Source organism: Poecilia reticulata, linkage group LG20 (genome assembly GCF_000633615.1).
Source record: "Poecilia reticulata strain Guanapo linkage group LG20, Guppy_female_1.0+MT, whole genome shotgun sequence".
NCBI classification, from domain to species: Eukaryota; Metazoa; Chordata; class Actinopteri; order Cyprinodontiformes; family Poeciliidae; genus Poecilia; species Poecilia reticulata.
The window spans coordinates 4,265,917-4,287,421 of record NC_024350.1 but is presented as its reverse complement, the minus strand read 5'-3'; the positions used below and the strand labels follow the sequence as shown (position 1 = coordinate 4,287,421).

The 21,505-nt window shown below is 39.0% G+C and overlaps 2 protein-coding genes across 4 annotated transcripts; one reads left to right on the top strand and one right to left on the bottom strand.

Moving 5' to 3' along the window:
- Nucleotides 1-784: 784 nt before the first annotated feature.
- nsmaf (neutral sphingomyelinase (N-SMase) activation associated factor) lies at nucleotides 785-15,279 on the bottom strand. Of its 3 annotated transcripts, XM_008438388.1 has the most exons (31): nucleotides 15,164-15,279; nucleotides 12,932-13,018; nucleotides 11,938-12,016; nucleotides 11,558-11,619; nucleotides 11,369-11,405; nucleotides 11,226-11,276; nucleotides 10,908-10,979; nucleotides 9,541-9,588; nucleotides 9,365-9,417; nucleotides 9,138-9,267; nucleotides 8,982-9,053; nucleotides 8,771-8,879; nucleotides 7,650-7,826; nucleotides 7,457-7,536; nucleotides 7,265-7,355; nucleotides 6,581-6,644; nucleotides 6,338-6,389; nucleotides 5,823-5,943; nucleotides 5,255-5,386; nucleotides 5,134-5,176; nucleotides 4,882-5,048; nucleotides 4,271-4,382; nucleotides 3,965-4,023; nucleotides 3,740-3,807; nucleotides 3,588-3,655; nucleotides 3,385-3,508; nucleotides 3,129-3,212; nucleotides 2,808-2,958; nucleotides 2,479-2,581; nucleotides 1,491-1,600; nucleotides 785-1,300 (listed from the first exon to the last, which is right to left on the bottom strand). In XM_008438388.1, exons 1-31 carry the CDS (start codon nucleotides 15,199-15,201, stop codon nucleotides 1,206-1,208), a joined length of 2,739 nt encoding a protein of 912 aa, XP_008436610.1. In that variant the 5' UTR covers nucleotides 15,202-15,279; the 3' UTR covers nucleotides 785-1,205. The 3 variants fall into 3 exon arrangements, with proteins under 3 accessions (XP_008436610.1, XP_008436609.1, XP_017157469.1); XM_008438387.1 differs by having other exon boundaries at nucleotides 3,588-3,807; XM_017301980.1 differs by having other exon boundaries at nucleotides 3,588-3,807; nucleotides 8,982-9,050.
- An 819-nt stretch (nucleotides 15,280-16,098) lies between these two features.
- tmem241 (transmembrane protein 241) lies at nucleotides 16,099-21,500 on the top strand. The gene is made up of 15 exons (XM_008438386.2): nucleotides 16,099-16,320; nucleotides 16,922-16,968; nucleotides 17,042-17,119; nucleotides 17,221-17,302; nucleotides 17,418-17,495; nucleotides 19,143-19,168; nucleotides 19,525-19,576; nucleotides 19,656-19,704; nucleotides 19,790-19,832; nucleotides 20,409-20,444; nucleotides 20,674-20,708; nucleotides 20,801-20,870; nucleotides 20,992-21,085; nucleotides 21,167-21,231; nucleotides 21,309-21,500. Exons 1-15 carry the CDS (start codon nucleotides 16,249-16,251, stop codon nucleotides 21,370-21,372), a joined length of 891 nt encoding a protein of 296 aa, XP_008436608.1. The 5' UTR covers nucleotides 16,099-16,248; the 3' UTR covers nucleotides 21,373-21,500.
- Nucleotides 21,501-21,505: the final 5 nt, after the last annotated feature.

The window sequence follows — 21,505 nt, the reverse complement described above, 5'->3', positions numbered from 1 at the left end:
CCGTAAATCCTCTGTGCTGTACTATTAAAGTAACAGATTTGAGCCCATGGACTCGATATCGATACGATAGTTTGATAAGTTGAACGCAAAACTTAAGTTTTAGTTAGCATCGTCGCTACGCAATTCCGCTCGACTATATAACCTCTCTTCAGAACTCTGTCTGGGTTTTCTCCAATTGAAGTGGATTTATTTTCAAACGGACCAATCAGCAAGCAGAAAAAGTCGCAGGTAAGCTTCTAGCGTTGAACTGACACATTACACACATTACAGCTTAACCTTAGACATTGAGGAAAATAGCTAAATAATTTAAACAAAATCCAAGAGGCTAGTTTTTACCAGGCTAGCTAGCACCATTTTATTTCCCCATTTATTTCACCGGCATCATATGATGCTAGCTACTTAGCTATACTACATTTGTTTACTTGTGGTTAAAGATTATAGGCTCTCAGTTTGTATGGATGGATAAGATAAAATGTTTTTTTTTTAACTGCTACTTTTGCTTATGGTGTCCCTAAAGGGACATGGAAGGGAAAAAAAGGATAATATAAACTTAGTGGTTCGCATGAGATAGTATTTTGTGCTTACCATTTTCTTGTGTGCATGAGATCAGGCAAGAAAGTTTTTTTTCCTTCCAGTATCCCTTTTAGGTTCTCCATGTTTTGTTTTTCAGTTGAGCTAAAAAACAAACTGGACGACCACTTTCGAGGTAATTTTGTGTTTTTGTAGCAACACCTGAGCAGCATAAAGCACTGGGTCCACATTAAACAATAAAATGCACATAAAGCAATGGAAGTAGAAACATCATTGATGATTTAAAAAAAATTAACATCCGTCCTATAACCTATACAAGCTTCTTGGGTTTACAGCTGTTCCTCAGAATAACCTAAAAAAAATCATAATAAAATAAAATCCACACAACTATCCATAAATGACATTAAAAACAATTGAAAATAAGGCAATGAAATTGTTTTAGCTTCCTGCTCTCAAGCAAACACTGCATTTAGACATGTTTGTATTTCGATATAATTGACAACGATTAACATTATGGTAACATTACGTCCTCCACCCAACTTTCTGGCATACTGTAAGGGTAAGGGTAAAATCTCAGATCAGTCTGTTCCTTGGACTTGGGTCACATGATCAGAGGGAAACATGTCCTGTGCGTTTAACTAGAGGATTTGGTCTCCGTCGCTGCAGAGAGACCTTTAACTCTGCAGCCTCCAGAACATGATCTGCTTGTCCTCTCCACCTGTGATCACCGTGTTGCACAGTTCATTCATCCACATGGCGGTGACAGCACCTGGAAAAGCAAGCGCTTATATTTATTAATCAGCTCACTGTTTGGCGTAAAATAACACAAAATCTGCCTTCTTAACCCGATTCTTTAATAAGTCTGTCTTTATTGTGTATGTTGACAGTGAATCAGGGTGGATTGTTTTATTACTATCCTTCATGTAAAGTTGTGGTTAACTCATAAAGATGAGTTGTACCAGAGTGAGCGGGGATTCTGCTGATGACCCTGTTGCTGAGCAGGTCCCACAGAAGGAGGTTACCAGAGCGTCCTCCACACAGCACCGAGCTCCCGTCCCAGCAGAAACATCTGCAAAACGCAGAGACACTGATAAATCCCACAGATAAGGGTCTTCATAGATAAGGCAGCTACTCAAAACAGCAAGAAAAAAAAAACGTCAACACACCATAAACTTTTCCACATTTTGTCACCTTATAGCCATAAACCTGAATGTATTTTATTGTTGAGTCCAAACTCAAAGTAGGACAGAACTGTGATGTAAAGATAAATACAGTGTCATCAGATTTCCTGTACAAATAATCTGAAAAGTGTGACATGGTTTAGTACTTGGCTCCTTCTATGCAAAATAGCTCAAGCTCAGTCAGACTGAACTTTCATTTTTCAAGGCTCATCTAAGATACTAAAATTAGATTTAGCTCTGGATGGACTTTGACTGGGTCATGAATGTGATTTAACCTAGAAAGCTCTTCTTTTGCAGTTCAGCAGCTTTTCTTCCAGGATCGCCCTGAATCTCCCAACAAATGTGAAGTACAGACAAGATTTCTTACAGTTTTCTTTTTCACTGTGGATTTCTGCAGTTACTCTAGAGTTATCATTGGCTTATTATTTTAGAACCCAACCCTGAACTCTAGAGACTAATCAGCAGATCACTTCTCAGGTTGAGTGGTTGAACTCAGTTTTATTTATGGGCGTTTTAGTAAAGATCAATACGAATGCATGCCACAGCTTTTGGTTTTTAATTGCAAACCATGTGTGCTTCCCCTCCACTTTGTAATGTGTTGGTCTGTCACATAAAATACATTATAGATTTTAGTTCATGGGTATGAAAACTTTTCCAAGGCACGCTTATGTTAGCAGCATCCAACATAAGCGTGCCTTATGTTGGATGCTAAGGCACATCTGAAGCTGTTAAAAAGCTTCAGATGTAGCGACAATATGTTTCATACCTTTGCTCCTCCTCAGCTTTAACAGAAGAGATCATCATTCCAGTCTGAACGTCCATCACCTTCATACAGCAGTCATCACCAACGCTGAGAACATGTCTGCTGTCTGAGGAAAGTAACAACCAGAGACTTGCTTTGAGTTACCCAGACCTTTCAAACATGCTTCTAAACATATATATTCAAGGAGAAACTTGAATATTCTCTACATAAGAGAAAATACTTCATAAAATCAAGAGGTTTCTGTCCAGATTTGATCAATGCTAAGGCTTAATCATATTGCTGCTCTTGCACATGGCAGAAAGAACAGGGTGTAGTTTGCTATTGTGACACACCAGGACTGAAGGCGGCATGGTGGATGGTTCCAGCATGGCAGTGGACCTGGTGAAGAGTCCGGTAGCTGCTGGTGTCCCAGATGGTGACCGTCCCGTCTTTACAGCCAGACACCAGCAGAGTTCCAGCAGGATTCAGACCGACCGTGTTTACCTGAAGGTAAGACAGCAAGGAAGCCAGGTTTTATTAGCATCAAGCAAGAAAGATTTAGCTGACAATGAAAAGTATAATACATGTTCTAGTACAAATAATGTTGTATTTTTCCCAACAATAAAATATAGTGACCATAAAATATAGTAAACTGATGCAGATATGCGACTCACCCCAGCATCATGTTCCAACTCAGCCAGCAGCTCAAATGTATTTTTTTTGTTGCCAGGTTGGTTTTTAGAAGAACACTGCCATACCTGCAAAATTAACACCAGAACAAAAAAATAATAAATCAAAATAGTCAAGTGAGGCTTTTAAAGTCAGCCAGAATTTTCAATCGGTGCGTCTTTAATCTGTGCAATGCTCATCAGAAAGTAAAGCGTTAGTAGTGTTTAAAATACCTTTTTGCAGGTGAAAAAAAAAGGGCACCTTAACAGTGGAATCCCAGGACGCTGTATAGAGCCTATCATCAAACCAGCACATCTCACTGATGGCGTCATCGTGACCCATCAGTGTGTCCTGCCGCCGGCCGTAAGGGATGGAGTAGAAGTATCTGCCAGGGAAGACAGAGAAGGTCAGGAAAGAGTCATCAAGTAAAATTAATCACTCGTTCACTCACTCACTGTACTTACACGTTGTTGTCCCATGAAGAACACAACACAGTTTTCCCGTCGGCCAGCATCAAGCATGAAGATAACGCCTGGAAAACAGCAGAGAGGTTTACTGTTCGCAGAGCTGGACTTGCTTTATGTGACGTGAAACGGCAGGAAATCCAGCTGTTTACCATGTTGGAGAAGGAGACGCTCCTCTGGAATTCCTTCAGCTCTTTGGAAAACATTTTAAGTGTTGAGTCTGGAATAAAAGCATCAAGTTGACAGAAAAGTGAGACATGTTAAGTTGTTAAGTTCAACTTAAATTTGATGGAGGAGAAAACTTTCCAGTTGCAACTTTCCAGTTGCTTAGCTACCAAACAACACAAAATACCAAGCAGGTATTTTTCTCTCCAAACCTTGAGATGTAGAGAAGATCGAAGCTCCGTCTCGAGTCACAGCGATGCCCGTCACGGCTCTGGACGTTTAAAAGGCAGAATTAGTTACATGTTTAGAGTGAAAAGTGCATATATTTAGGAAATTTATTTCTAATATTTCATGAAAACAAATCTGTCGTCACAAAACCATTGAAACATTCCAAAGCAGACGATGCTGCCTGCTGCCCAAACGTCATGTCTGAAACTAAACTTTCAGTTCTGTGCTCCACCGCGTTACATCTATGACTCTTTTATTACCGTTGCCGAGAAGAAAGCAAGCAGACTTACTCCTTATGGATTTTGTGGCTGGAGATCCTCTTCAGAGTTGCCATGTTGGCCCAGGCCATCCTCCTGCTTTCCTCAGTCAGGTCTTCAAACGACGAGTCCTCACACAGAGAGACTGAAACAGCACATGGAAGAAAACGTTTCACACCACTTTCTACATTTTATCAATACAATAATACATTTCAATGCATTTTAACAGGATTTTGTATGATAGAGGAACACAAAGCAGCAAATAGTTGTGAGGTTTACATAAAAGTGGTGAAACTAGAAGCAGTAAGAAGTTTGGTTTGCCACAAGCCATATTGACGTCAAATAGGACCAAACATTTAAGGGTGTAAAACTGCTGCAGATTCTTTTTTTTTGTGAACATTTTTCATAAACGTTTTCCTTCACTCTGCAATCCCGAACTACATCGTTTGATATTCAAGTTTGTAATTGGAACATGGCCTTAACTTCACACCCACTTTGTGGGTTTGCCACTGTGTGTGAACGTTGAATTTTATTTTGAAATCAGAATGCTTTACTGGAGCAGATTACTGGAAAACAGTAGATGTGTTTTACTGATAATACACAGTTGAAACAGAGGCATCTGAATGCGTGAGCTGCAGCGTTACCAGGGGACAGCTCGCCTACGGCGGAGTTGACGCTGGAGCTCCGTGTGAGGTTCTGGAACCGGGGTATGATCCTCTGGGGGTGAGGGCTCGTGAAGAGCTGCTTGGGCGTCTGGCCGAACTCCAGGATCTGCGTCAGCATGGCTATTCTCTGGTCCGTGTCCTCGATGCTTCCCGGGGAGAGGGGGACAGTGGTTAGTGATGAACCTCGTAGAACAACAATAATTATCATTTTCAGGTGATTTTCTTTGACACCTGTCACAGTCTATCCCGCCTTCGTAGGTCAACGGGTGAAAAACTAGAAAGAAAATTAAAATGGACATGAAATTTTCTGAATAGTTTGGTTTTTTTTTTTTTTTTTTGAAGTGAGTGTTACCATTATGAGCTTCGACAGCTTCAGTGCCCCTCTGCTTGAATCCAAACACCAAGTCGATCCATTCATGAAGGTGCTCTGATACATACTGACTCTCCAAGGCAAGCTGGTGCTTTTTAAGAAAATCACTGGCATCTGGAAAGATAAAATACACTTTGACTTTATTGACTTGACACAAGGTTTTCTATGCATTTCAAAGTTCCATATTTTCCCCCACGTTTAAGGCTCAGCGTTAGAAAATCTCTTTAAGCCAGTTTTCCAGGAGCAATATCATAAAACTGCAACATGTGTCAGAAATTTCTGCATTTGTCAGGCTGAGAGCATTAAACCTGTACAAAACAGACTATAAAAGAGATTGATCAATGTTTTACACAAATACGACTAGAAATAAAGTCAGAAAAATAAAAACTTCCTTTATTTACAGTGTAAATGAGAACTAGTTCTTCATTGTCACCTGGTTAATACGTTCAAATATTTCCTCTTATTTAAGTAAACATTGAAAATCTTTAAATCAAATTCCAGGTTTTTCCAGGTCACTCCACCTGGGATATGCAGACAAAAGTTAACTTACCCGAGGCCCACGGAGGGAGAAGAACGTCACCGACTAACGTTCCATTCTGCTTTCGGCCCAAATCAAGACTCAGTCTGTTTTCCAGGAAGCTGGAGTCATTTCCATAAAACTCTGGGATCAGCTGCAATAGTAAGGACATAAAGATATAACGCACTCCTCCAGAGATGCTGTATTTGCAAACTATGACCTCTTTTACCCCTAAAGTGTCAAACTCAATGGAGCAAATCTTTCATAAAACTGTTCTCTAAAGTTCTCTTTGATGGAAAAAAGAAAAAAAAAACATTCTCAATAACATTCTGCTGGTTGCAATGCACAGCTTAGTTTGGATGAAAAACATACAAAGAAATCTTTAACAACAAATGAATTAAAAATAATTTAGCTGCTTTGATCTCATGTTTCCTCTCCTCCGATATTCCACTAGGGGCGCTGTTTTAACAAAATGCTGAGGAAACCCACAAAGAGTAGGAGAACTAGTCCTGTCAGTACTCTATGTAAAATTAACGTGCAGTTTTTACCTCTTTAAAGTCTGTTGCTCCCTCTAAGCAGTTTTTCCATGTTTCACTGATGCTGCAGGAAACAGAAGCACCAAAGTAAATATTCTATCAGAAAAATGAAAACACTTATACACAAACGGCTGATGATCATCAAAAGTAAAGAGAATAAAAAATGTGCAATTTTTGTGGAAAGTTTCATGAATGGAGAACTTTAGTTGAGATTAATATAAGAAAACAAATGTTGATAAGTTGGAGTAATGCTACCTGTTGAACATGCGGTCTGCGTGGTCGAAGCGGCCGTTCTGCAGACACAGCATGTGCTCTGGAGCTGATGAGAGAGGACAGCTTCTGTTACATTTCAGCAAAATATTTAAATCTGACTTCATTTTTATCTAGAGCTAAAACGATTCATTGGATTAATCGATTACTGACATAATCTTCAGGTAATTTTGTAATCACTTAATCTTTAACGGGATTATAAAGACTCAAAAAACATATTTAGAGCAGTAATTAATCCAACATATGCGTTAATTTTGCATTTATGATAAAAAAAAAACCCTTTGTCCATAATTCTGTTCTACCCAGAATTCATCAGGTTGCATACCGTTGGCTTTACCCGGTTCAGATTTAATAAAAGAATGTTATGGTATTGAATTTAGGCAAAAAGTTTATTTTCTTATTTAAAAGAAGGAACTGAATCATTTTTTCAATTGCGTTTTTAATATATTTCTAATATTGCATTAAAAAGTCCAAATCTTTAGAGCATGTTGTCCTTTTCAATTAATCGACAGAACTATCGATTAATCGATTACTAAAATAATCATTAATTGCAGCGCTATTTTTTTTATTAAAAAATATTTACAATTAAAGGAGCTGCAATTGTATCATTCATTTTATCATGAATTGTTATAAATGCTGATTAGCTTTGAGCTTAGAGCTTCAACATACCGACTCTGACGAGGTAAAACAGGACGTATCCTGGAGAGGAGTAATGGCTCCCGTAGATGAAGCGCGGTTCGGGCATGCCTCCATACCGAGCCTGTGAGAGCAGAACCACTCAGAGGTTACCGAGGGATGGGTGGGGGTCTCCTTGCACACAGCAACAGCTTAAAACACAGAAAACAACTTTAAACCTCTCACCAGCAGTCTGTCGAGACGCTCCTGATTCAGGGCCCCAATGGGTTTACTCAGGTCCCTGAATGTGTCCGAATTTGCCAAATCTTATAAAAAAATAAAAAGAAGAAAGCCTTGAATAAATAAAAATCTCTCACAGCTTTGGTTTTTCCACACATTTCCAGCTTGTTCTCCGCCTGCAACAGGAACACCGACCCACCTAACTGCGTGCTGGTGTAGTCGGCTATGACCCAGGGGAAGACGGGGTACTGGGACAGGTCGTTGCAGCTGCGGTCGGCCAGGTTGTTCAAATGGAGGAGATACTCATAGTTGCTGAGAATGCCGCGCTGCCACTGCAGCATGTAGCTCTCTGCTGTGTGCTCCTTTATGTGATTCTCTGAGCCAAACAGAGGAAAACTCAATGACATCGGATTCATTTGAACATTTCAACACCAACAATAAGGGATCTTTTCTCCTGTATTTTTTACAGGACATTTTAAACTCTGCTGCATTCACATAAATAAATAGAAAAAAATCTAAATGTCTGATAGCACTATTAACATTCTCCACTTTTTAAAGTTTTATGCTTCTTAATGACTTATTGTTGACGTAAACATTACAACTAACACGTCAAAATGCAAGATATAGAATGTATATGCATTAATAAACACATGAAATGATCGTCAGGTGTGATTGAGAACCAGATCATTTATTCAATGTTTTTTAGGTGCAGATAGAAAAAAAAGTAATGTTCTCATATTATATAAAGATGAAATACCTGGTTGTCTAAGAGTTCAACTTTGTTGTATCTTTTTTCTTCTCAAACTTGTGTTTCAGATGGATTTTGCCAGTAGATATGAGAAATTCTTTTAAATTATTTCTCATGCTCTCGTTTTTTAGTCATAAACTTCAGAATCAAAATATACTTTATTTATCGCCAAAGAAAAATTGCTTATTTGTTGACAAGCTGCTCCCATCCAAAGAATAACATATAAGCAAATATAAATATATATTAAAGATTTAAAAAAAATTATGACACACATGTGAAATTACAAGAAACTGAAACATGACCTAAATACAAAATGTAAATAAAATGAACAAATTAAAAGCAAGTATGCAAATATGTGAATCTATAAATGCGTTCAGAATAAATTTCAAGACATTCAAAGTTGGGTGTTGTATAATCTGATGCCTACAGGCAAAAATTATTTCCTGGGATTTTATTATTATTAAATCATCTTTGAGGTGCGGACTAATTTCATTCACAGTCATTTCCATTTCTGCTTACTGATGACGAACGCTTGGCTCTTCTACAGCAAAAGCTTTCCAGTGCTTTCTTACCCAGAAACGTAGCGATGTAGTAGTAGATTTCATCTCGGTCGGCTGGGTAGTAAAACTTCAAGTAGATGTCGGAACACAAGTTATTCTCACTACAGAACACCTCCAGCCCCTGAATAAACACAAACACACACACGTTTTACAATCTTTCTGTAGTTATGGACGCACAGTGAGTGATGTTTTATTTTTGAAGCAGGCGTCCAGCGCTGCTCACCAGAGGCCTGAGCCCATGCCGCCGTTTGTAGATCCTCCTGACTTCATTCAGTTTGATTTGAATCACGTGCTGCTGAAACGACATGCGAGGTTAACCGGCGTTTCTGTCGGGCGGCATCGTTTTGCGAGCAGCCGGCCGCTGTGTCTGTGGACTCACCGGATGTCCGTTCAGGGGCTGGAAGTAAAGGTTTTCATTTGTGACACAGACGTGGCCCGGGTTGGACACCAGAGGCATCACCATCTCTACAGGACACTCCATGTGTGGCTTCTCTGCAACACTCTGAAAACTTCACAGCAGAGCATTGTTACGTTTACCCCAAAACTAATCTATGTTTTTGCTAGTGTATGAAATTAAACCAGTATGAATTTCGGATATCTACTTACCAATTCTTATCAAACGACGACCTTGCCAGTCGGGACTGCAGATTAGCCGCAATCTAAGGAGTTACAGATATTCAAATGTAAAAATATGTTGATGCCACGGGATGAGTCACTCAGGATCTTTTTTTAATGTTTTTTATTGTCTGAAATGAGGTGAGGTTAGGTAATGATCAACCTACCATAGCCGTCTGGTCTCCTAGTTTGTCCAGACAGGAAGCCCTGTGGAGCTACCAGATTTAGGAGGATAAAAAACAGAAAAATAACAATGAGATAAAAGGCTCAGAGAGGATTAAACACATTCATCAAATTTATTTTATTATTGTTTTTGCAAAAATACTACAGAAACTGGCTGATCTCCAGGTCCCAAATTTCACATAATGAATGTATCCCTGCTAATAGGGAACATCATTTCCTCTGTAGATGAATGTGCAGGGTGGCTGTGGTTTTGTTTTGCTAGCAGTTCTCCATGTTTCCGGTGCTTTTACTGTGACATCATCAGTAGAAAAGCAGAGGGTAGTAGTTTGCTCACCAAACTACCTAGTAATGCCACAAATTTGTGCAACAACAGTACGAAACATTCATGACACAAGAACATGTCTGAGACCAAAATTACACGAGTTGTCTGATATTTCCCCATTTAATATTTCTGGTGATGTTTAGGAAAGGAGTGATGCCTCCTGTGTGGTGAAAATAGAGAAGGTGGTAAAGACCAGGGCTCTTATTTCACAATCCCCTGAAGATCCATTGGTTTTACTACCCTGTGTATGAGTTTGACCGCTTGGAGCCAGTCTGCCTGTCACCCATCTGGTTTGCAGTATGAACCCATCAGGCACCCACTGTGGCAGTTCTCTTTAGTCAGACTTGAGGTGGGTTTTTTTAGGTTTTCTTATGTAAAGTTCTGAAAAAGTGGAAAACTGAGTTCTACCCTTGGTTAAAATGAAATCGGGGTGGGGAGTACCACAGGGTACTAATCTCAGACCTCCACTTTTTTCTATTGTCTGTGCTACGACTCTGTGCTCTTTTTCAGCATCTTTGCATTTTTTAAGCTTTATTTTCTGCTCAACACCATCAGTGTGCGCTCAGTTCGGCTTTATTTTGACGTTAGGATGTTGCTCAATCTTTGAAACTTAAATGACGAGGTGAAAGTGATGCTGCTTGTATTTATCTTTCTTCCTATAAAACAGAGCCTTATAAAAACTAGAAGTGAATATTGATTCTACTCTGACACTTTATTGTCAAGTAAAATTAGCAGTAGACATAAACTTTTCTCCAATTGCGACCGGAGCAGAAGCCTTTTTGAAGTTGTTCCAAAGACAATGTCTGAGTGTGTTTGTGCTGTTCTTTTTACTCTGTCCTTTACGCTAGGTGTGACTGTACAGTACTTTGTTGAGCCTTGCTAATACTGTTAAAGTACTTTGTAAATGATACGTTATCTTATGTGTTGTGCATATCTTAAAGCAATGAAAACAATTGAAATGTCTTTGAAACACTTTTAAAAGACATAATCAGCTTAAATAATCTGATTTTCTATTTTAAAATCACATACCTGCAATAATGTCTGTACCACATCTTCTGTTTTACTCCAACCTTCCAGTTCAAAGGTCAGTTTCTTTGATCCCTGCCAAAATAAGAGAAATTAAGTTAAGCAGCCAGAAAAGCTGACAGAACTCTCTTCTTTACCAATTTTTAAAAATATTTCTTATGTAACACTGTCAAATATTGAGTTTTACTTTGAGATTTCTCTGTTCTCTTTAGTTAGATTTAAATGTGAGTAAAAGTTAAGTTATAATCAGTTAAGATAATGATAGCCATAAGGCTGCTACAGTGAAGCACATGAGGTAAACAGCAGCTCCAGCTGACTCACCCTTTCATTCCTATATGGCGTAATGACGTTGCTTTCCTTGATGAAAATAACCTGAAAGAAAAAGTGAAAATGAGTCAGGCGCATTCACTCAGGCTAAACAGAAAAATGCAGCCCTGAGTTGGAGGCTTTGTAGAATATCTCACCTGCTTACAGGAAACTGTGATGGCCGGTGGCTGCGGCCTGAGAGAGGAACACAAATCCAATGAGGTTGAAAGACTTTTAGCAGACGTTTTTTTTACAAAACAAAGCATGCAGCGTAGCTGCAAAACATTTTCAAGTAAGCAAACCAGTTTGACAAAACGACAAGTACTCAGAAATGAAGGAAAACTCACTCGTTAAAAGGATTGTTCTCTTTCTCCACAAACTCGATTCTCTGACAGTCTCGCAGAGGAATCTGCAAACATCGAGGATCGATTAGGATAAGCCATAAAGACGGGCACAGCTACTCAAAACCTGCTAGCACATGTACATTTCCTGATTGTGGGATCAATAAACTCTCTTATCTCGCCTTAATCATAGCATCACATAAACAGTCCATGAGAAAAGTTATCAAGTGAGTCTTAATTGCACTTGCACTACTTGATGTTTTAGCTTTCAACAATCCTACATTGGATGGTTTTTATGATTTATGAACTGTAAAAGTGTGGACTGTATCTCCATAAACTGCAGGATTAAAAAGACAGAAAAATGCATTTGCAGTATCAACACAAACCTTTATAATTGGCTCTGTAAGGCCATCTGGATCAAATATGATGGATCTGGAGCAAACTTTGAAGGAACCTCTGATCTTACTGGAAGAAAAAAAACACAGCTATGTTACCATTTTATTTAAACCACATTTACAATTTTGTTTTAAAAAGCCAAAATCAAACAAGTTACATATGTCAGCTTTAAGCTTTATTTTCTGCTCAACAACATGAACTATCAATATTTATTAGAAGGTTTTTCTTTGTTTTATTTCTATAAAAATTAAACATTTTCGTACATGAAAACAAAAGGATTTAAATCCAAGAAAATAAATGTAATGTTTTTTGACTAAAGACTCAATTATTGTTACAGCTATTTGAGTGGTCACAGTCCAATAAAATAATATACATATATAGAAATGACAACCTCATAAAGGACCGTTTGTTGAACATTTACATGCAAAACTAATCTTTAACATAAATGCCCTTTATTCTCAATGAGACACTGCCATGAAAAAATACACTTAAAATAATCTAATAAATAATATTAACTTAAATATTCTTACTGGTGCAGAAAGATTATAATACAGACAGAACATTGTGATCATGTACACATCATAACTGGAGCATTTTCTAATTCAGAATGAGGTCAACACATTGTGTTGTTGTGCTGTTAGCATTAGCTCCTAAAACAAACCTAAATCATCTAACACACAAAAGGGAGAAGTACAGTTACGCTTAGCTGTCATGTAGTCACTGTGTTTATATTATGCTTGGTGATATCTGATCTTTATCTTCTTTTAGTTTGCTCACTCTTGTATTACAGAATGAAACAATGTTTGATTCTTCAATAGACTTCAAATGCCACCATAGGCACGAAGCGAACATTACAGAGGTGACAGATTTGAATCAATCTTTTATATTTCAGGAAAAAAAAAAAAAAGTCTGAGAAAGTCATTTCCTGAAGCAAAGCAGATGACGAGATTAAGTTTCAGAATTTCCATTAATGCTCTCACTTACTTCTCCTTTATTGAAGGGCTTGTCACATGGCAAGCAGTGTACTGCTCAAAGTAATATTCCTCCAAGTCCAGCAACAACAGAGAAAACCTGTGAAAAAAAATAAAAAAATCAGCAAACTGAACATTAGGCAACTAAAAACTAGTATATTAAAAAATACTAAAATATTACTAAAATAATAACATTAGTACAGGATATACAGAGTTTGACTATTTAGTTTCAATGTAGTTGAACCAACCAAGTGACAGAAAAAAACAACAAAAAAACAAGACTACTCAGTTGGTTAATGGAGGACTCTTTGGCTAATTATTGGACATTTTCACACAAACATAGACCAACATGCAAACTCCATGCAGAAAGACCGGGGCCAGGAAACGAACCCAGAACCTTCTTACTACAAGGCAACAGCTTTACCAACTGCGCCACTGTGCAGCCCGGTGATGACATTATTTCAATTTTTTTTTTTTTCCAGAACATGGTAACCTGTTTACCCCCAAGCTGTTTGGTCAGCATGGCCACTCAAAACATACAATGGTTTTCTGTCAAAGAGGCTTTACCATCTAATTTAACTCACATGTTGCTCAAAGAGCATCACTTTCAGCTAGCAGGTTTCTTTTAAGATGGCCGAACTACATAACATGCATCGTGAAATGAAATCTGTGAAAATAATTACCAGGTGAGGCACAGTCAGAATTGTTCAAAGTCTTAACTCGAACACACAAAACAGTGTGCGTCAATTTTGAATTCTTGCTGTAGATTTTCAGTTGGATTTAGTTCTGGACTTTAACTAGGCCAAGCTAACACATCTAAACTAGGGGTGTTACGCTCAAATTCTTGAAGGTTGGAATGATGCAAACTTTACATACATCCCTGCTCCAACGTCATATGGCTGAAGTCCCTCTGCAGCACTTTGCAGCTTGATGACCTTATTGTTTGATACAGGCGTGGTAAAGAAGAATCACATCTAAAAGTTGCAGAACTGGGGATTAACTGGATGTTTATTGTCATAGTTCTGCTGGAAGGTGAACTACTATTCACTCAACCTCTAACGGGTCATCTTTCAGGATTGTCCTGTATTTTAGCTTCATCTACCTTCCAATCAACTCTGACCAGCTTCTCCACCATTACTTATTTAAAAAAAAAAAAAAAAAAAAAAAAAAAAAAAAAAAAAAAGAAAGACAAAACCACTTTGCCTCAAAATTGCTACTGCTATGTTTCATCATGGGGTTTAGCGCTGCCCATTATGAAAAAACTGGGAAAACGCAAGTCCAGAACACTTGAAATATATTAGCCCTTTTATTGCATTGTTCAATGTGAAAAATGTATTATCATAATAAGAATAGTTAACCATGTCTTGCTAAATCCCATTTAATAATCTTTAAAAAACTAAACTGATAAGAGCCATACAAGCATTCACTGCCATACAAGTGCCTAAAAATAATTTTAATCGTATTTTTTGTCATTATCACTGCACCGTAAAATATCGCGATAAAATTTATATTCCATATCGCTCACCTATGAAATCCAAACAGTCATTTGAAATAATAATAGTAATAATGCGCGCTCTGACACTACTTTAATTATATATTTGCGATATATCGAGGATGGTAGCCTATAGCCACACGAAACAAATAGAGGTTTTGCTATCTCTTGATCAAACAAGAACAGATTTACAATCCGTTTTCTTGTTGCTGACGGAATTCTGTTTGTTAACGGTGTTTTACCTGCATCAAAAATGTTATTTTACACCTTTTAGAATTCTAACATTAAAGCCTGTCTTTTTGCTGTGAGCTCAGCTTAGAGCACCTACTGTCAACAACACTGTTCCCAGTGTCAAACCACCATCGATGACCTCAACTCAGAGAGGTGAGGTCAAGCAGAGCTTGTATGAGATGATGGCTGGAGATAAATATAGATTACAGTGCAAGTCACTTAGCACTTATTATTTCCAGGCATGAAATGAAGCAGCCGTCATGTGTTGTTTCGCCCTGGCTCAGGCTCAAACCGGGCAGCAGCTTCATGACTTCAATAATGAGAAGCACCCCACAGCTGTCAGAGGAGCTCTCATTAGCTGAGTGGCCCCGACGGCAAATTAATGACATTCAGCCGCAGTGAAAGCAAACACCCCGCTGTGTAAAATATGCGGCTGCGACAAAAAAAAAAAAAAAAAAAAAGGCTACTACTGACCTCCCCGGCAGAAACAATAATGGTAACAAGCGGGAGAGCGGCACTAACCTTTCCTTGGTTCGCTCTTGCGTCTTGAAAAAGGCCATGACCGCACCGCATCCTCCTCAGAAACTCAACACCGACTGCTCTGCAACAAAGCTCTGTCAACACGGAAACTTGCTTGAAACCACGTGACCAACTGTCAGCCAAATTAGATGTGCGAAATCGATAGTGAAGAGTCCTCACTCTGACTTTTCTTTTGTTTTACTTTGTTTTTGAGTGGACAGCAAGAAATATTACTATGCTGCGGTATCTCTGTCAAAAAAGGAAGTATATGACCAAATCATTTTCACTGTTTATGGAAGAAACATTTTATCAGGTTGATTTTTTTTTATCAAATTGTTTCAGTTATATATTTTTCATGGCCATTCTTATGTTCTGCTGTTAACCATTCACTGACTGAAAGAGTTAAACGGGAAACAAACACATGAACCCAAGGTTGGAAGTTAAAACAAAACAGTGCATTACACTAGTGTTTTCCAACCATGGCCCTCAAGGCATGCTGCCCAGCATGTCTTAGATGTTTCCCTGCTTTAACAATCTTTTAAAAAATCAGTTGACGGTTGGCTAACAGGTTTTTGCTGCAGTTATCTGAATCAGTTGTATTAAAGCAGAGAAACATCTAAAACATGCAGAGTAGTGTACCCTGAGGACAGCAATGGGAAACACTGCAGTACAGCATAGTGATACAAATAAAAAGGCTTTAGTGGGTTGAGTATTCTGTGAACAGACACAGTAAGTAAGTAAATAAATAAATACACACACGATAATAATTAAGCATGTCAAATCTCATATGCAGACTGGATGGTAATAGAGGGTAGGTTGTACTTTTATGTCTATTGCATTAACATACTACTACTACTGATAATAATACATTTAATGTCGACGGTGCAGCCAGGTGCACCGCGAGCGAGTCATCTCTCCATTTGTAGACGATCTTTGTTGTTTAGCGTCTTGACGTGTCCGCAGTGAGGGAAGTTTCCGAGCTTGAAAAACAGTTCTGTTGGGGAAGGCGCTATACATTGTATCAAATGTAGGATTTCCTGCCTTCGTATAGACATAATGTATCTTCTGCAGAGTGTCTGCGGAACATCATGCACTGGAGAAGCCACGTGTCTGGACTCGCGTTTAGCTTCGTTTTCATTGTGTCATATTTCACGAATAAGGTAAGCGGTGAAAGGATAAGGGAGTCTATGCCTGGTTTTAATAAAGTGTTCATCCGGTGTGATTCAAAACGCAACCAAGGTATTATTGTATTATTCTGCGGCGTAGAAGCTAAAGGCAGCTACACCAAAGCTCTATTTAAAAGTCCCCAAACAAACATTTATGTTCTTACGTAACTACGTGACAACATAAATAACCATGCACCCCTTTTTTCCTGATACCTCGAGTGCTACCAAGTGTCTTCAGAAGCCCATAAAACTGTTAATTTGCGATTGTAATTTAATCCCAGCATAAATCCAGCTGTTTTGTGAAGGCCTCGGAGAACATTAGTGAACAAATGAGAATGCCCATAGTTCTCAATGTTGAAACAAGGATGGAAGTGGCAGCATCATGCCTTGGGGATGCCTTTTTTTCAGCGGGGAGAGTGAAGGTGGATGGAGCTAAAAAAAAAAAAAAAAGGCTATTCCTGAAGAAAACATGCTAAAAAACCCAAGACCAGGGTGGAATAGTTTCATTAAAAATAATTCTCAATCCTAATAATGAATGATGGCACCACACTAATCTATATCTGTCAGAATATAACCCAACCGCTTTGTGTTGCAGTTTGTCCTGTCAGTGTTGAAATTCACCTATCCAACTTTATTTCAAGGGTGAGTAGATAAGAAACAACAAACCAACACTACGTCTTCACTCGTAAAGTAACGAGAGATTGTTTTTTTCAAGATGGCAGACACTTATTGGAGCCGCCCTGCTTCTGCTATCTGGAAAGCTGGGCTGGGTGGAGATGAGTCGCATCCCCAGGTACTCCTCTGCTACTCCTCTTGCTGTTTATGTTTCACCAGCTTTCCAGACATATCTAACAGTGAGGTGTGTGTGTGTGTGTATGTGTGTGTCTGCTCCAGATCCGCTGCTCTCTCCTGGCTTCCGGGCTCATTCCTTTTTGTGGGAAATATATACGCAGGCTCCAGGGCCTTATCACGAATAGTGAGTGATGGAATAACTCGCTTGGCGTCTGCAAAAATTATTTTATTTTTTTTTTGCTCGTGCGGTACGTACTGTGGTTTCTCACCGTTTTGTTTTCCTCTCACTTCCTGCACAGGACATTCCTTTCTTCTTCACTCTTCAGAATTCCTCCCATGTAGTTAGTTACATAATCGCCCGCACCGTTCACAGAGAGGTAAGCGCCTGCTGTCAGCATTATTTCGTCGTGTCTGGGCAGCTCAGTTTATTCAAGAGAATAAAGCGGCATCACTTCAATTCAAGATAGTTCAGATAGTTCAGGTTGTGGGCAGGAAGGGGCTCTCCTGTAGCGATCTATTTGAAGAAGCCTCTGACTGAAGACGCTCCGAGTTTTATAGAAAAGTGTACGTCGTACCCTATGTTTCATCTGGGTTCCCCCTGTGGTCTTAAAAATCTGAAAAATTATGCAGTTTTTGGCATAAGTGCCCCTTTTTACATTTTGTCACATTACAGTCAGAAAACGTATCTTATTACGACAGGATCACCGAACAGCTGGATAAGGAGACTCCAATAGGCTGCATTAGATTTTTTTTAGGGGTATCTGATTAAGGACTAAAGTATTTGTAAAAAGTTCTGAAAACCATGTATTGTTTTACTTCCACTTGATAATTATATGTTGGTCTATCCAGGGCCGGACTTTAGAAAGACCCTACCGGGGCAGTAGTCAAGGTCACAAGTAGTTATAATGTTTTGCAATGAAAGCATGTTTTAGAAACATTGTACCTTTTGTAAAACTCGTGACTTTAATATTGTTATATTTTTAACAATAACAGGTTAGAGTTCTCCCCTTGGCAGCCCCCAACCATTTTGTATAGGATGTTTGAAACCTGCTGATCAGTATGAATGTAACGTAGTTTGCGTGACGTTTTTTTTTTTTTTTTTTTTTTTTTTCATACAGCCTAGAAGTCAGAAATGACATCACTCAGTTTTGGATATCACTTTAAGTTCATTTAAAAGCACCAGCCTCAATACACAAACATCTTTTTTTTTTTTTTTTTTTTTATTATAGGGCACCAAAGCGGCTGCACAGTGGCACAGTTGGTAGAGCTGTTGCCTTGCAGCAAGAAGGTTCTGGGTTCAATTCCCGGCCTGGGGTCTTTCTGCATGGAGTTTGCATGTTCTCCCTGTGCGTTCGTGGGTTTTCTCCGGGTACTCCGGTTTCCTCCCACAGTCCAAAAACATGACTGTCAGGTTAATTGGCCTCTCCAAATTGCCCCTAGGTGTGAGTGTGTGTGTGTGCATGGTTGTGTGTCCTGTGTGTCTCTGTGTTGCCCTGCGACAGATTGGCGACCTGTCCAGGGTGTACCCCGCCTCTTGCCCGAAACGTTGGCTGGAGATGGGCACCAGCACCCCTCCCGACCCCACTGAGGGAAAAAGGGTGCAAGAAAATGGATGGATGGATGGAGGGCACCAAAGCCAGCTCTGGTCCAGGGGCCCTTATCGTCCTAAATCCAGCCCTGGGGTCTATCTAGTAACATTTCAATCAAGTGAATATGTGGTCGCACTGTGACAACACTGTGCAAAACTTAGAGATTTGGATTCCGATTGAGATCTAGAGTCAAACAGCTGACAGTCATTCAGGAACCAACATCTGATTTCTTAGAAAAAAACAAAGACTCAAGTAATTCAGACAATGAGTCAACAGGAACATCAAGAATTAGTTGCTGTTCATCTTATTATACACTTTGAAGACAGTCTGCGCGATTTTTCGATCCGAGAACTCATTATGAACATGAAAAATGTAGTCTGTCAAAATTGGATTCTTGTACATGACATGAGTTTTGTGTTCTCTCTCCTCCTGCAGAAGACACAGCAGCTTAAAATAATCAGGTGAGCTTTTCTGTTCAGCCACTATTATGATAGAAAATCTACAGAATTTTACCAATTAAAGAAAAATCTGCCCTTAGACAAACCCCGTAGATGCGCATTGTTGAATGAAAAATAACATCAATTCACGTGGAACAAATTGGACACCCAATGTGTGTTTATAACACTTGTAGAAATTTACATGAATTTGCAATACTGAGATATTCCAACGATTTAGGTGCAACACATCATTTAGTTTTACTGAAATTTAAGGATTCACCAACTTGGAAGAAGTTTGAATACACACCACACTTTCATTTTTTTTTTCAAGCATACGTTTAACGTCATAAATTTCTACATGATCCATCTCCCTGCTGCAGCGTTTGCCTCCTGCTGCTGTCAGCCATCAACCTGCCCCTGCATGACCCTCAGGTAACGGTTCTCCACAACGAACTGGTGAGTGCAACGCCGACACTGCCGCATGTCTCGTTACTCTACGCTTTCTTCACAGTTTGACCACAGCGGCTACGTTTGGGCTCTGTGCCATCTCTTCTGCGTCGGTAAGTACGGTGGTACGCAGCGGATCCTGACGTGGTTCGTTTAAAGTCCGAAGCGTCCACTGCATGTCTGATCTGTCGTTTCCAGGCGCATACAGAGCGTTTCGAGTTCACAAGTCCACTAATCTGAGGTTAGTAGGACACGTGTAGTTGTCGCATTGACGCATTTTAATGTCAGACTATAAGCTGAGTAAAAAAATAAATAAAAAAAAAGGCTACCCAAACCAATTTGGTTCTATGTTAAAAAGTTTGTAGCATTCTTGCTAGTTAGCAAAGTAATTTTCACAAAGTTTATAGATGATTTTGACAGCTTTTTTTTCTGTAAGTATAATATTAAATGTGGTTGTATTTTCCCATCTTTTTCGTCTGAGATGAAATATTTTAACAGAAATCTAAGAGGGCAAATACGTTTTCAGGACTATGCATTTCCAAGATGTGATGGTTCAGTTAGATCTTTTTTCTCTTAATACTCAAAGATTGCACATCTGATCATGTAATGCTCTTTTCAGACTCCCTACACAGCTTTGCTCCTCAAATATAAACTTCATTTTATAATCAGGTGCTCAAATCTGGGTTTGTTTCCAGAATATCACTGATTAAAAAACATCAGGAGACGTTAACAGAAAAATCTCAGCTTTGTGGTATCAAAGAAATGAATGCCAAAGTGAAACAGTAACTACATATTTCACTTTTATTTTCTATTTTAGTGACATTGAACAGCAATGCATCAACTACTTGTTCAGGTAAGAATACAGTCAAATTAAATCAGTTCTTGGGAATTTTTAAATTAATTTTGTACAATTATATTGAGACATTTAAACATACTAAAAGTCACAAAGCGGGACTGTAAGTAGCAGAAAACCACTAATCAACGGGACAAATCCGAGTCTTCAAGGGACGCTTTAATCAGCTCTATTAGGATTGTTTGTCTTTCATACAAATACTCAACAGCTGTCATTGTGTTTGAACTAGTGTGCTGCTGCTGGGTCTTGCTGCTCACCCAACAGGTATGACCGACCAAGTGGTGATTTAGCGCACCTTTGTGTATGAATTCACGAAGCTTGGCGTGTTCACATCGGACGACTTCGTCTCCCTGCAGGTGACATTAGCGGTGCCTTGGAGTTCCCCTCCCTCCAGTCCCACATGTTTCACTGCGGCTGCTGCGCCAGGTGACTGCAGATAGCGGCGTATAATGATGACTTAATGTTAGATAAATGTGAAACTGTGCCATTTAAAAATATGTATATTAACGAATCAGCCGTTTTAATTCCTGTGTTTCTGCCTCTGCAGTGCATTGTTGGGGTTTTTGTTGCTGTTGGCCACGGTCAGATTAAAACATGGGCCGTCCCTCGAGCACTTCAGGGCCTGGGTTTTTCTGTCCAAGGTAAACGTCACAAATTGTCCGACAGTCAGCAGCTGCTTTTCAAAATAATGAGGTCATTTATTTGGTACCGTTTCCTCCCAGGTCGCAGCCATGCTCCTCTCTCCTTTGGTTTTCAACACGGACTTTAACTCTGCGTCTCTACTTTGGTAAGAATTTCACTCTGATTTCTACAGAATATGCATTGTGAAATGACATAAAAGCATTGACATTTTATCTTTTACAGTGTGATTGGCAGCCATGTTGGAGAGGCACTGCTGCTGTATTCAGACAAAGAATCTCCACCATAAAGACAAAAATCTGCACTTCTTCAAGAGATTTTATTTTTTACTATTTCACATTTTTTAAGAATGTCTTGTCTTGTTTTCTGATAATATGAATAAAACTATACATATAGCATGTGTATTATCTTACAGTTCTACA

Coding starts and splice junctions, on each gene's coding strand:
- nsmaf (XM_008438387.1), bottom strand. CDS start 15,201: ATGGCCTTTTTCAAGACGCAAGAGCGAACCAAGGAAAG. Junction 12,017..12,931: donor AGCCCTTCAATAAAGGAGAA/GTAAGTGAGAGC, acceptor TTTTTCTTCCAG/TAAGATCAGAGGTTCCTTCA. Junction 11,277..11,368: donor TCACAGTTTCCTGTAAGCAG/GTGAGATATTCT, acceptor TTTTTCTTTCAG/GTTATTTTCATCAAGGAAAG.
- tmem241 (XM_008438386.2), top strand. CDS start 16,249: ATGCACTGGAGAAGCCACGTGTCTGGACTCGCGTTTAGCTTCGTTTTC. Junction 19,705..19,789: donor GTGCCATCTCTTCTGCGTCG/GTAAGTACGGTG, acceptor TGTCGTTTCCAG/GCGCATACAGAGCGTTTCGA. Junction 20,445..20,673: donor TGCATCAACTACTTGTTCAG/GTAAGAATACAG, acceptor TGTTTGAACTAG/TGTGCTGCTGCTGGGTCTTG.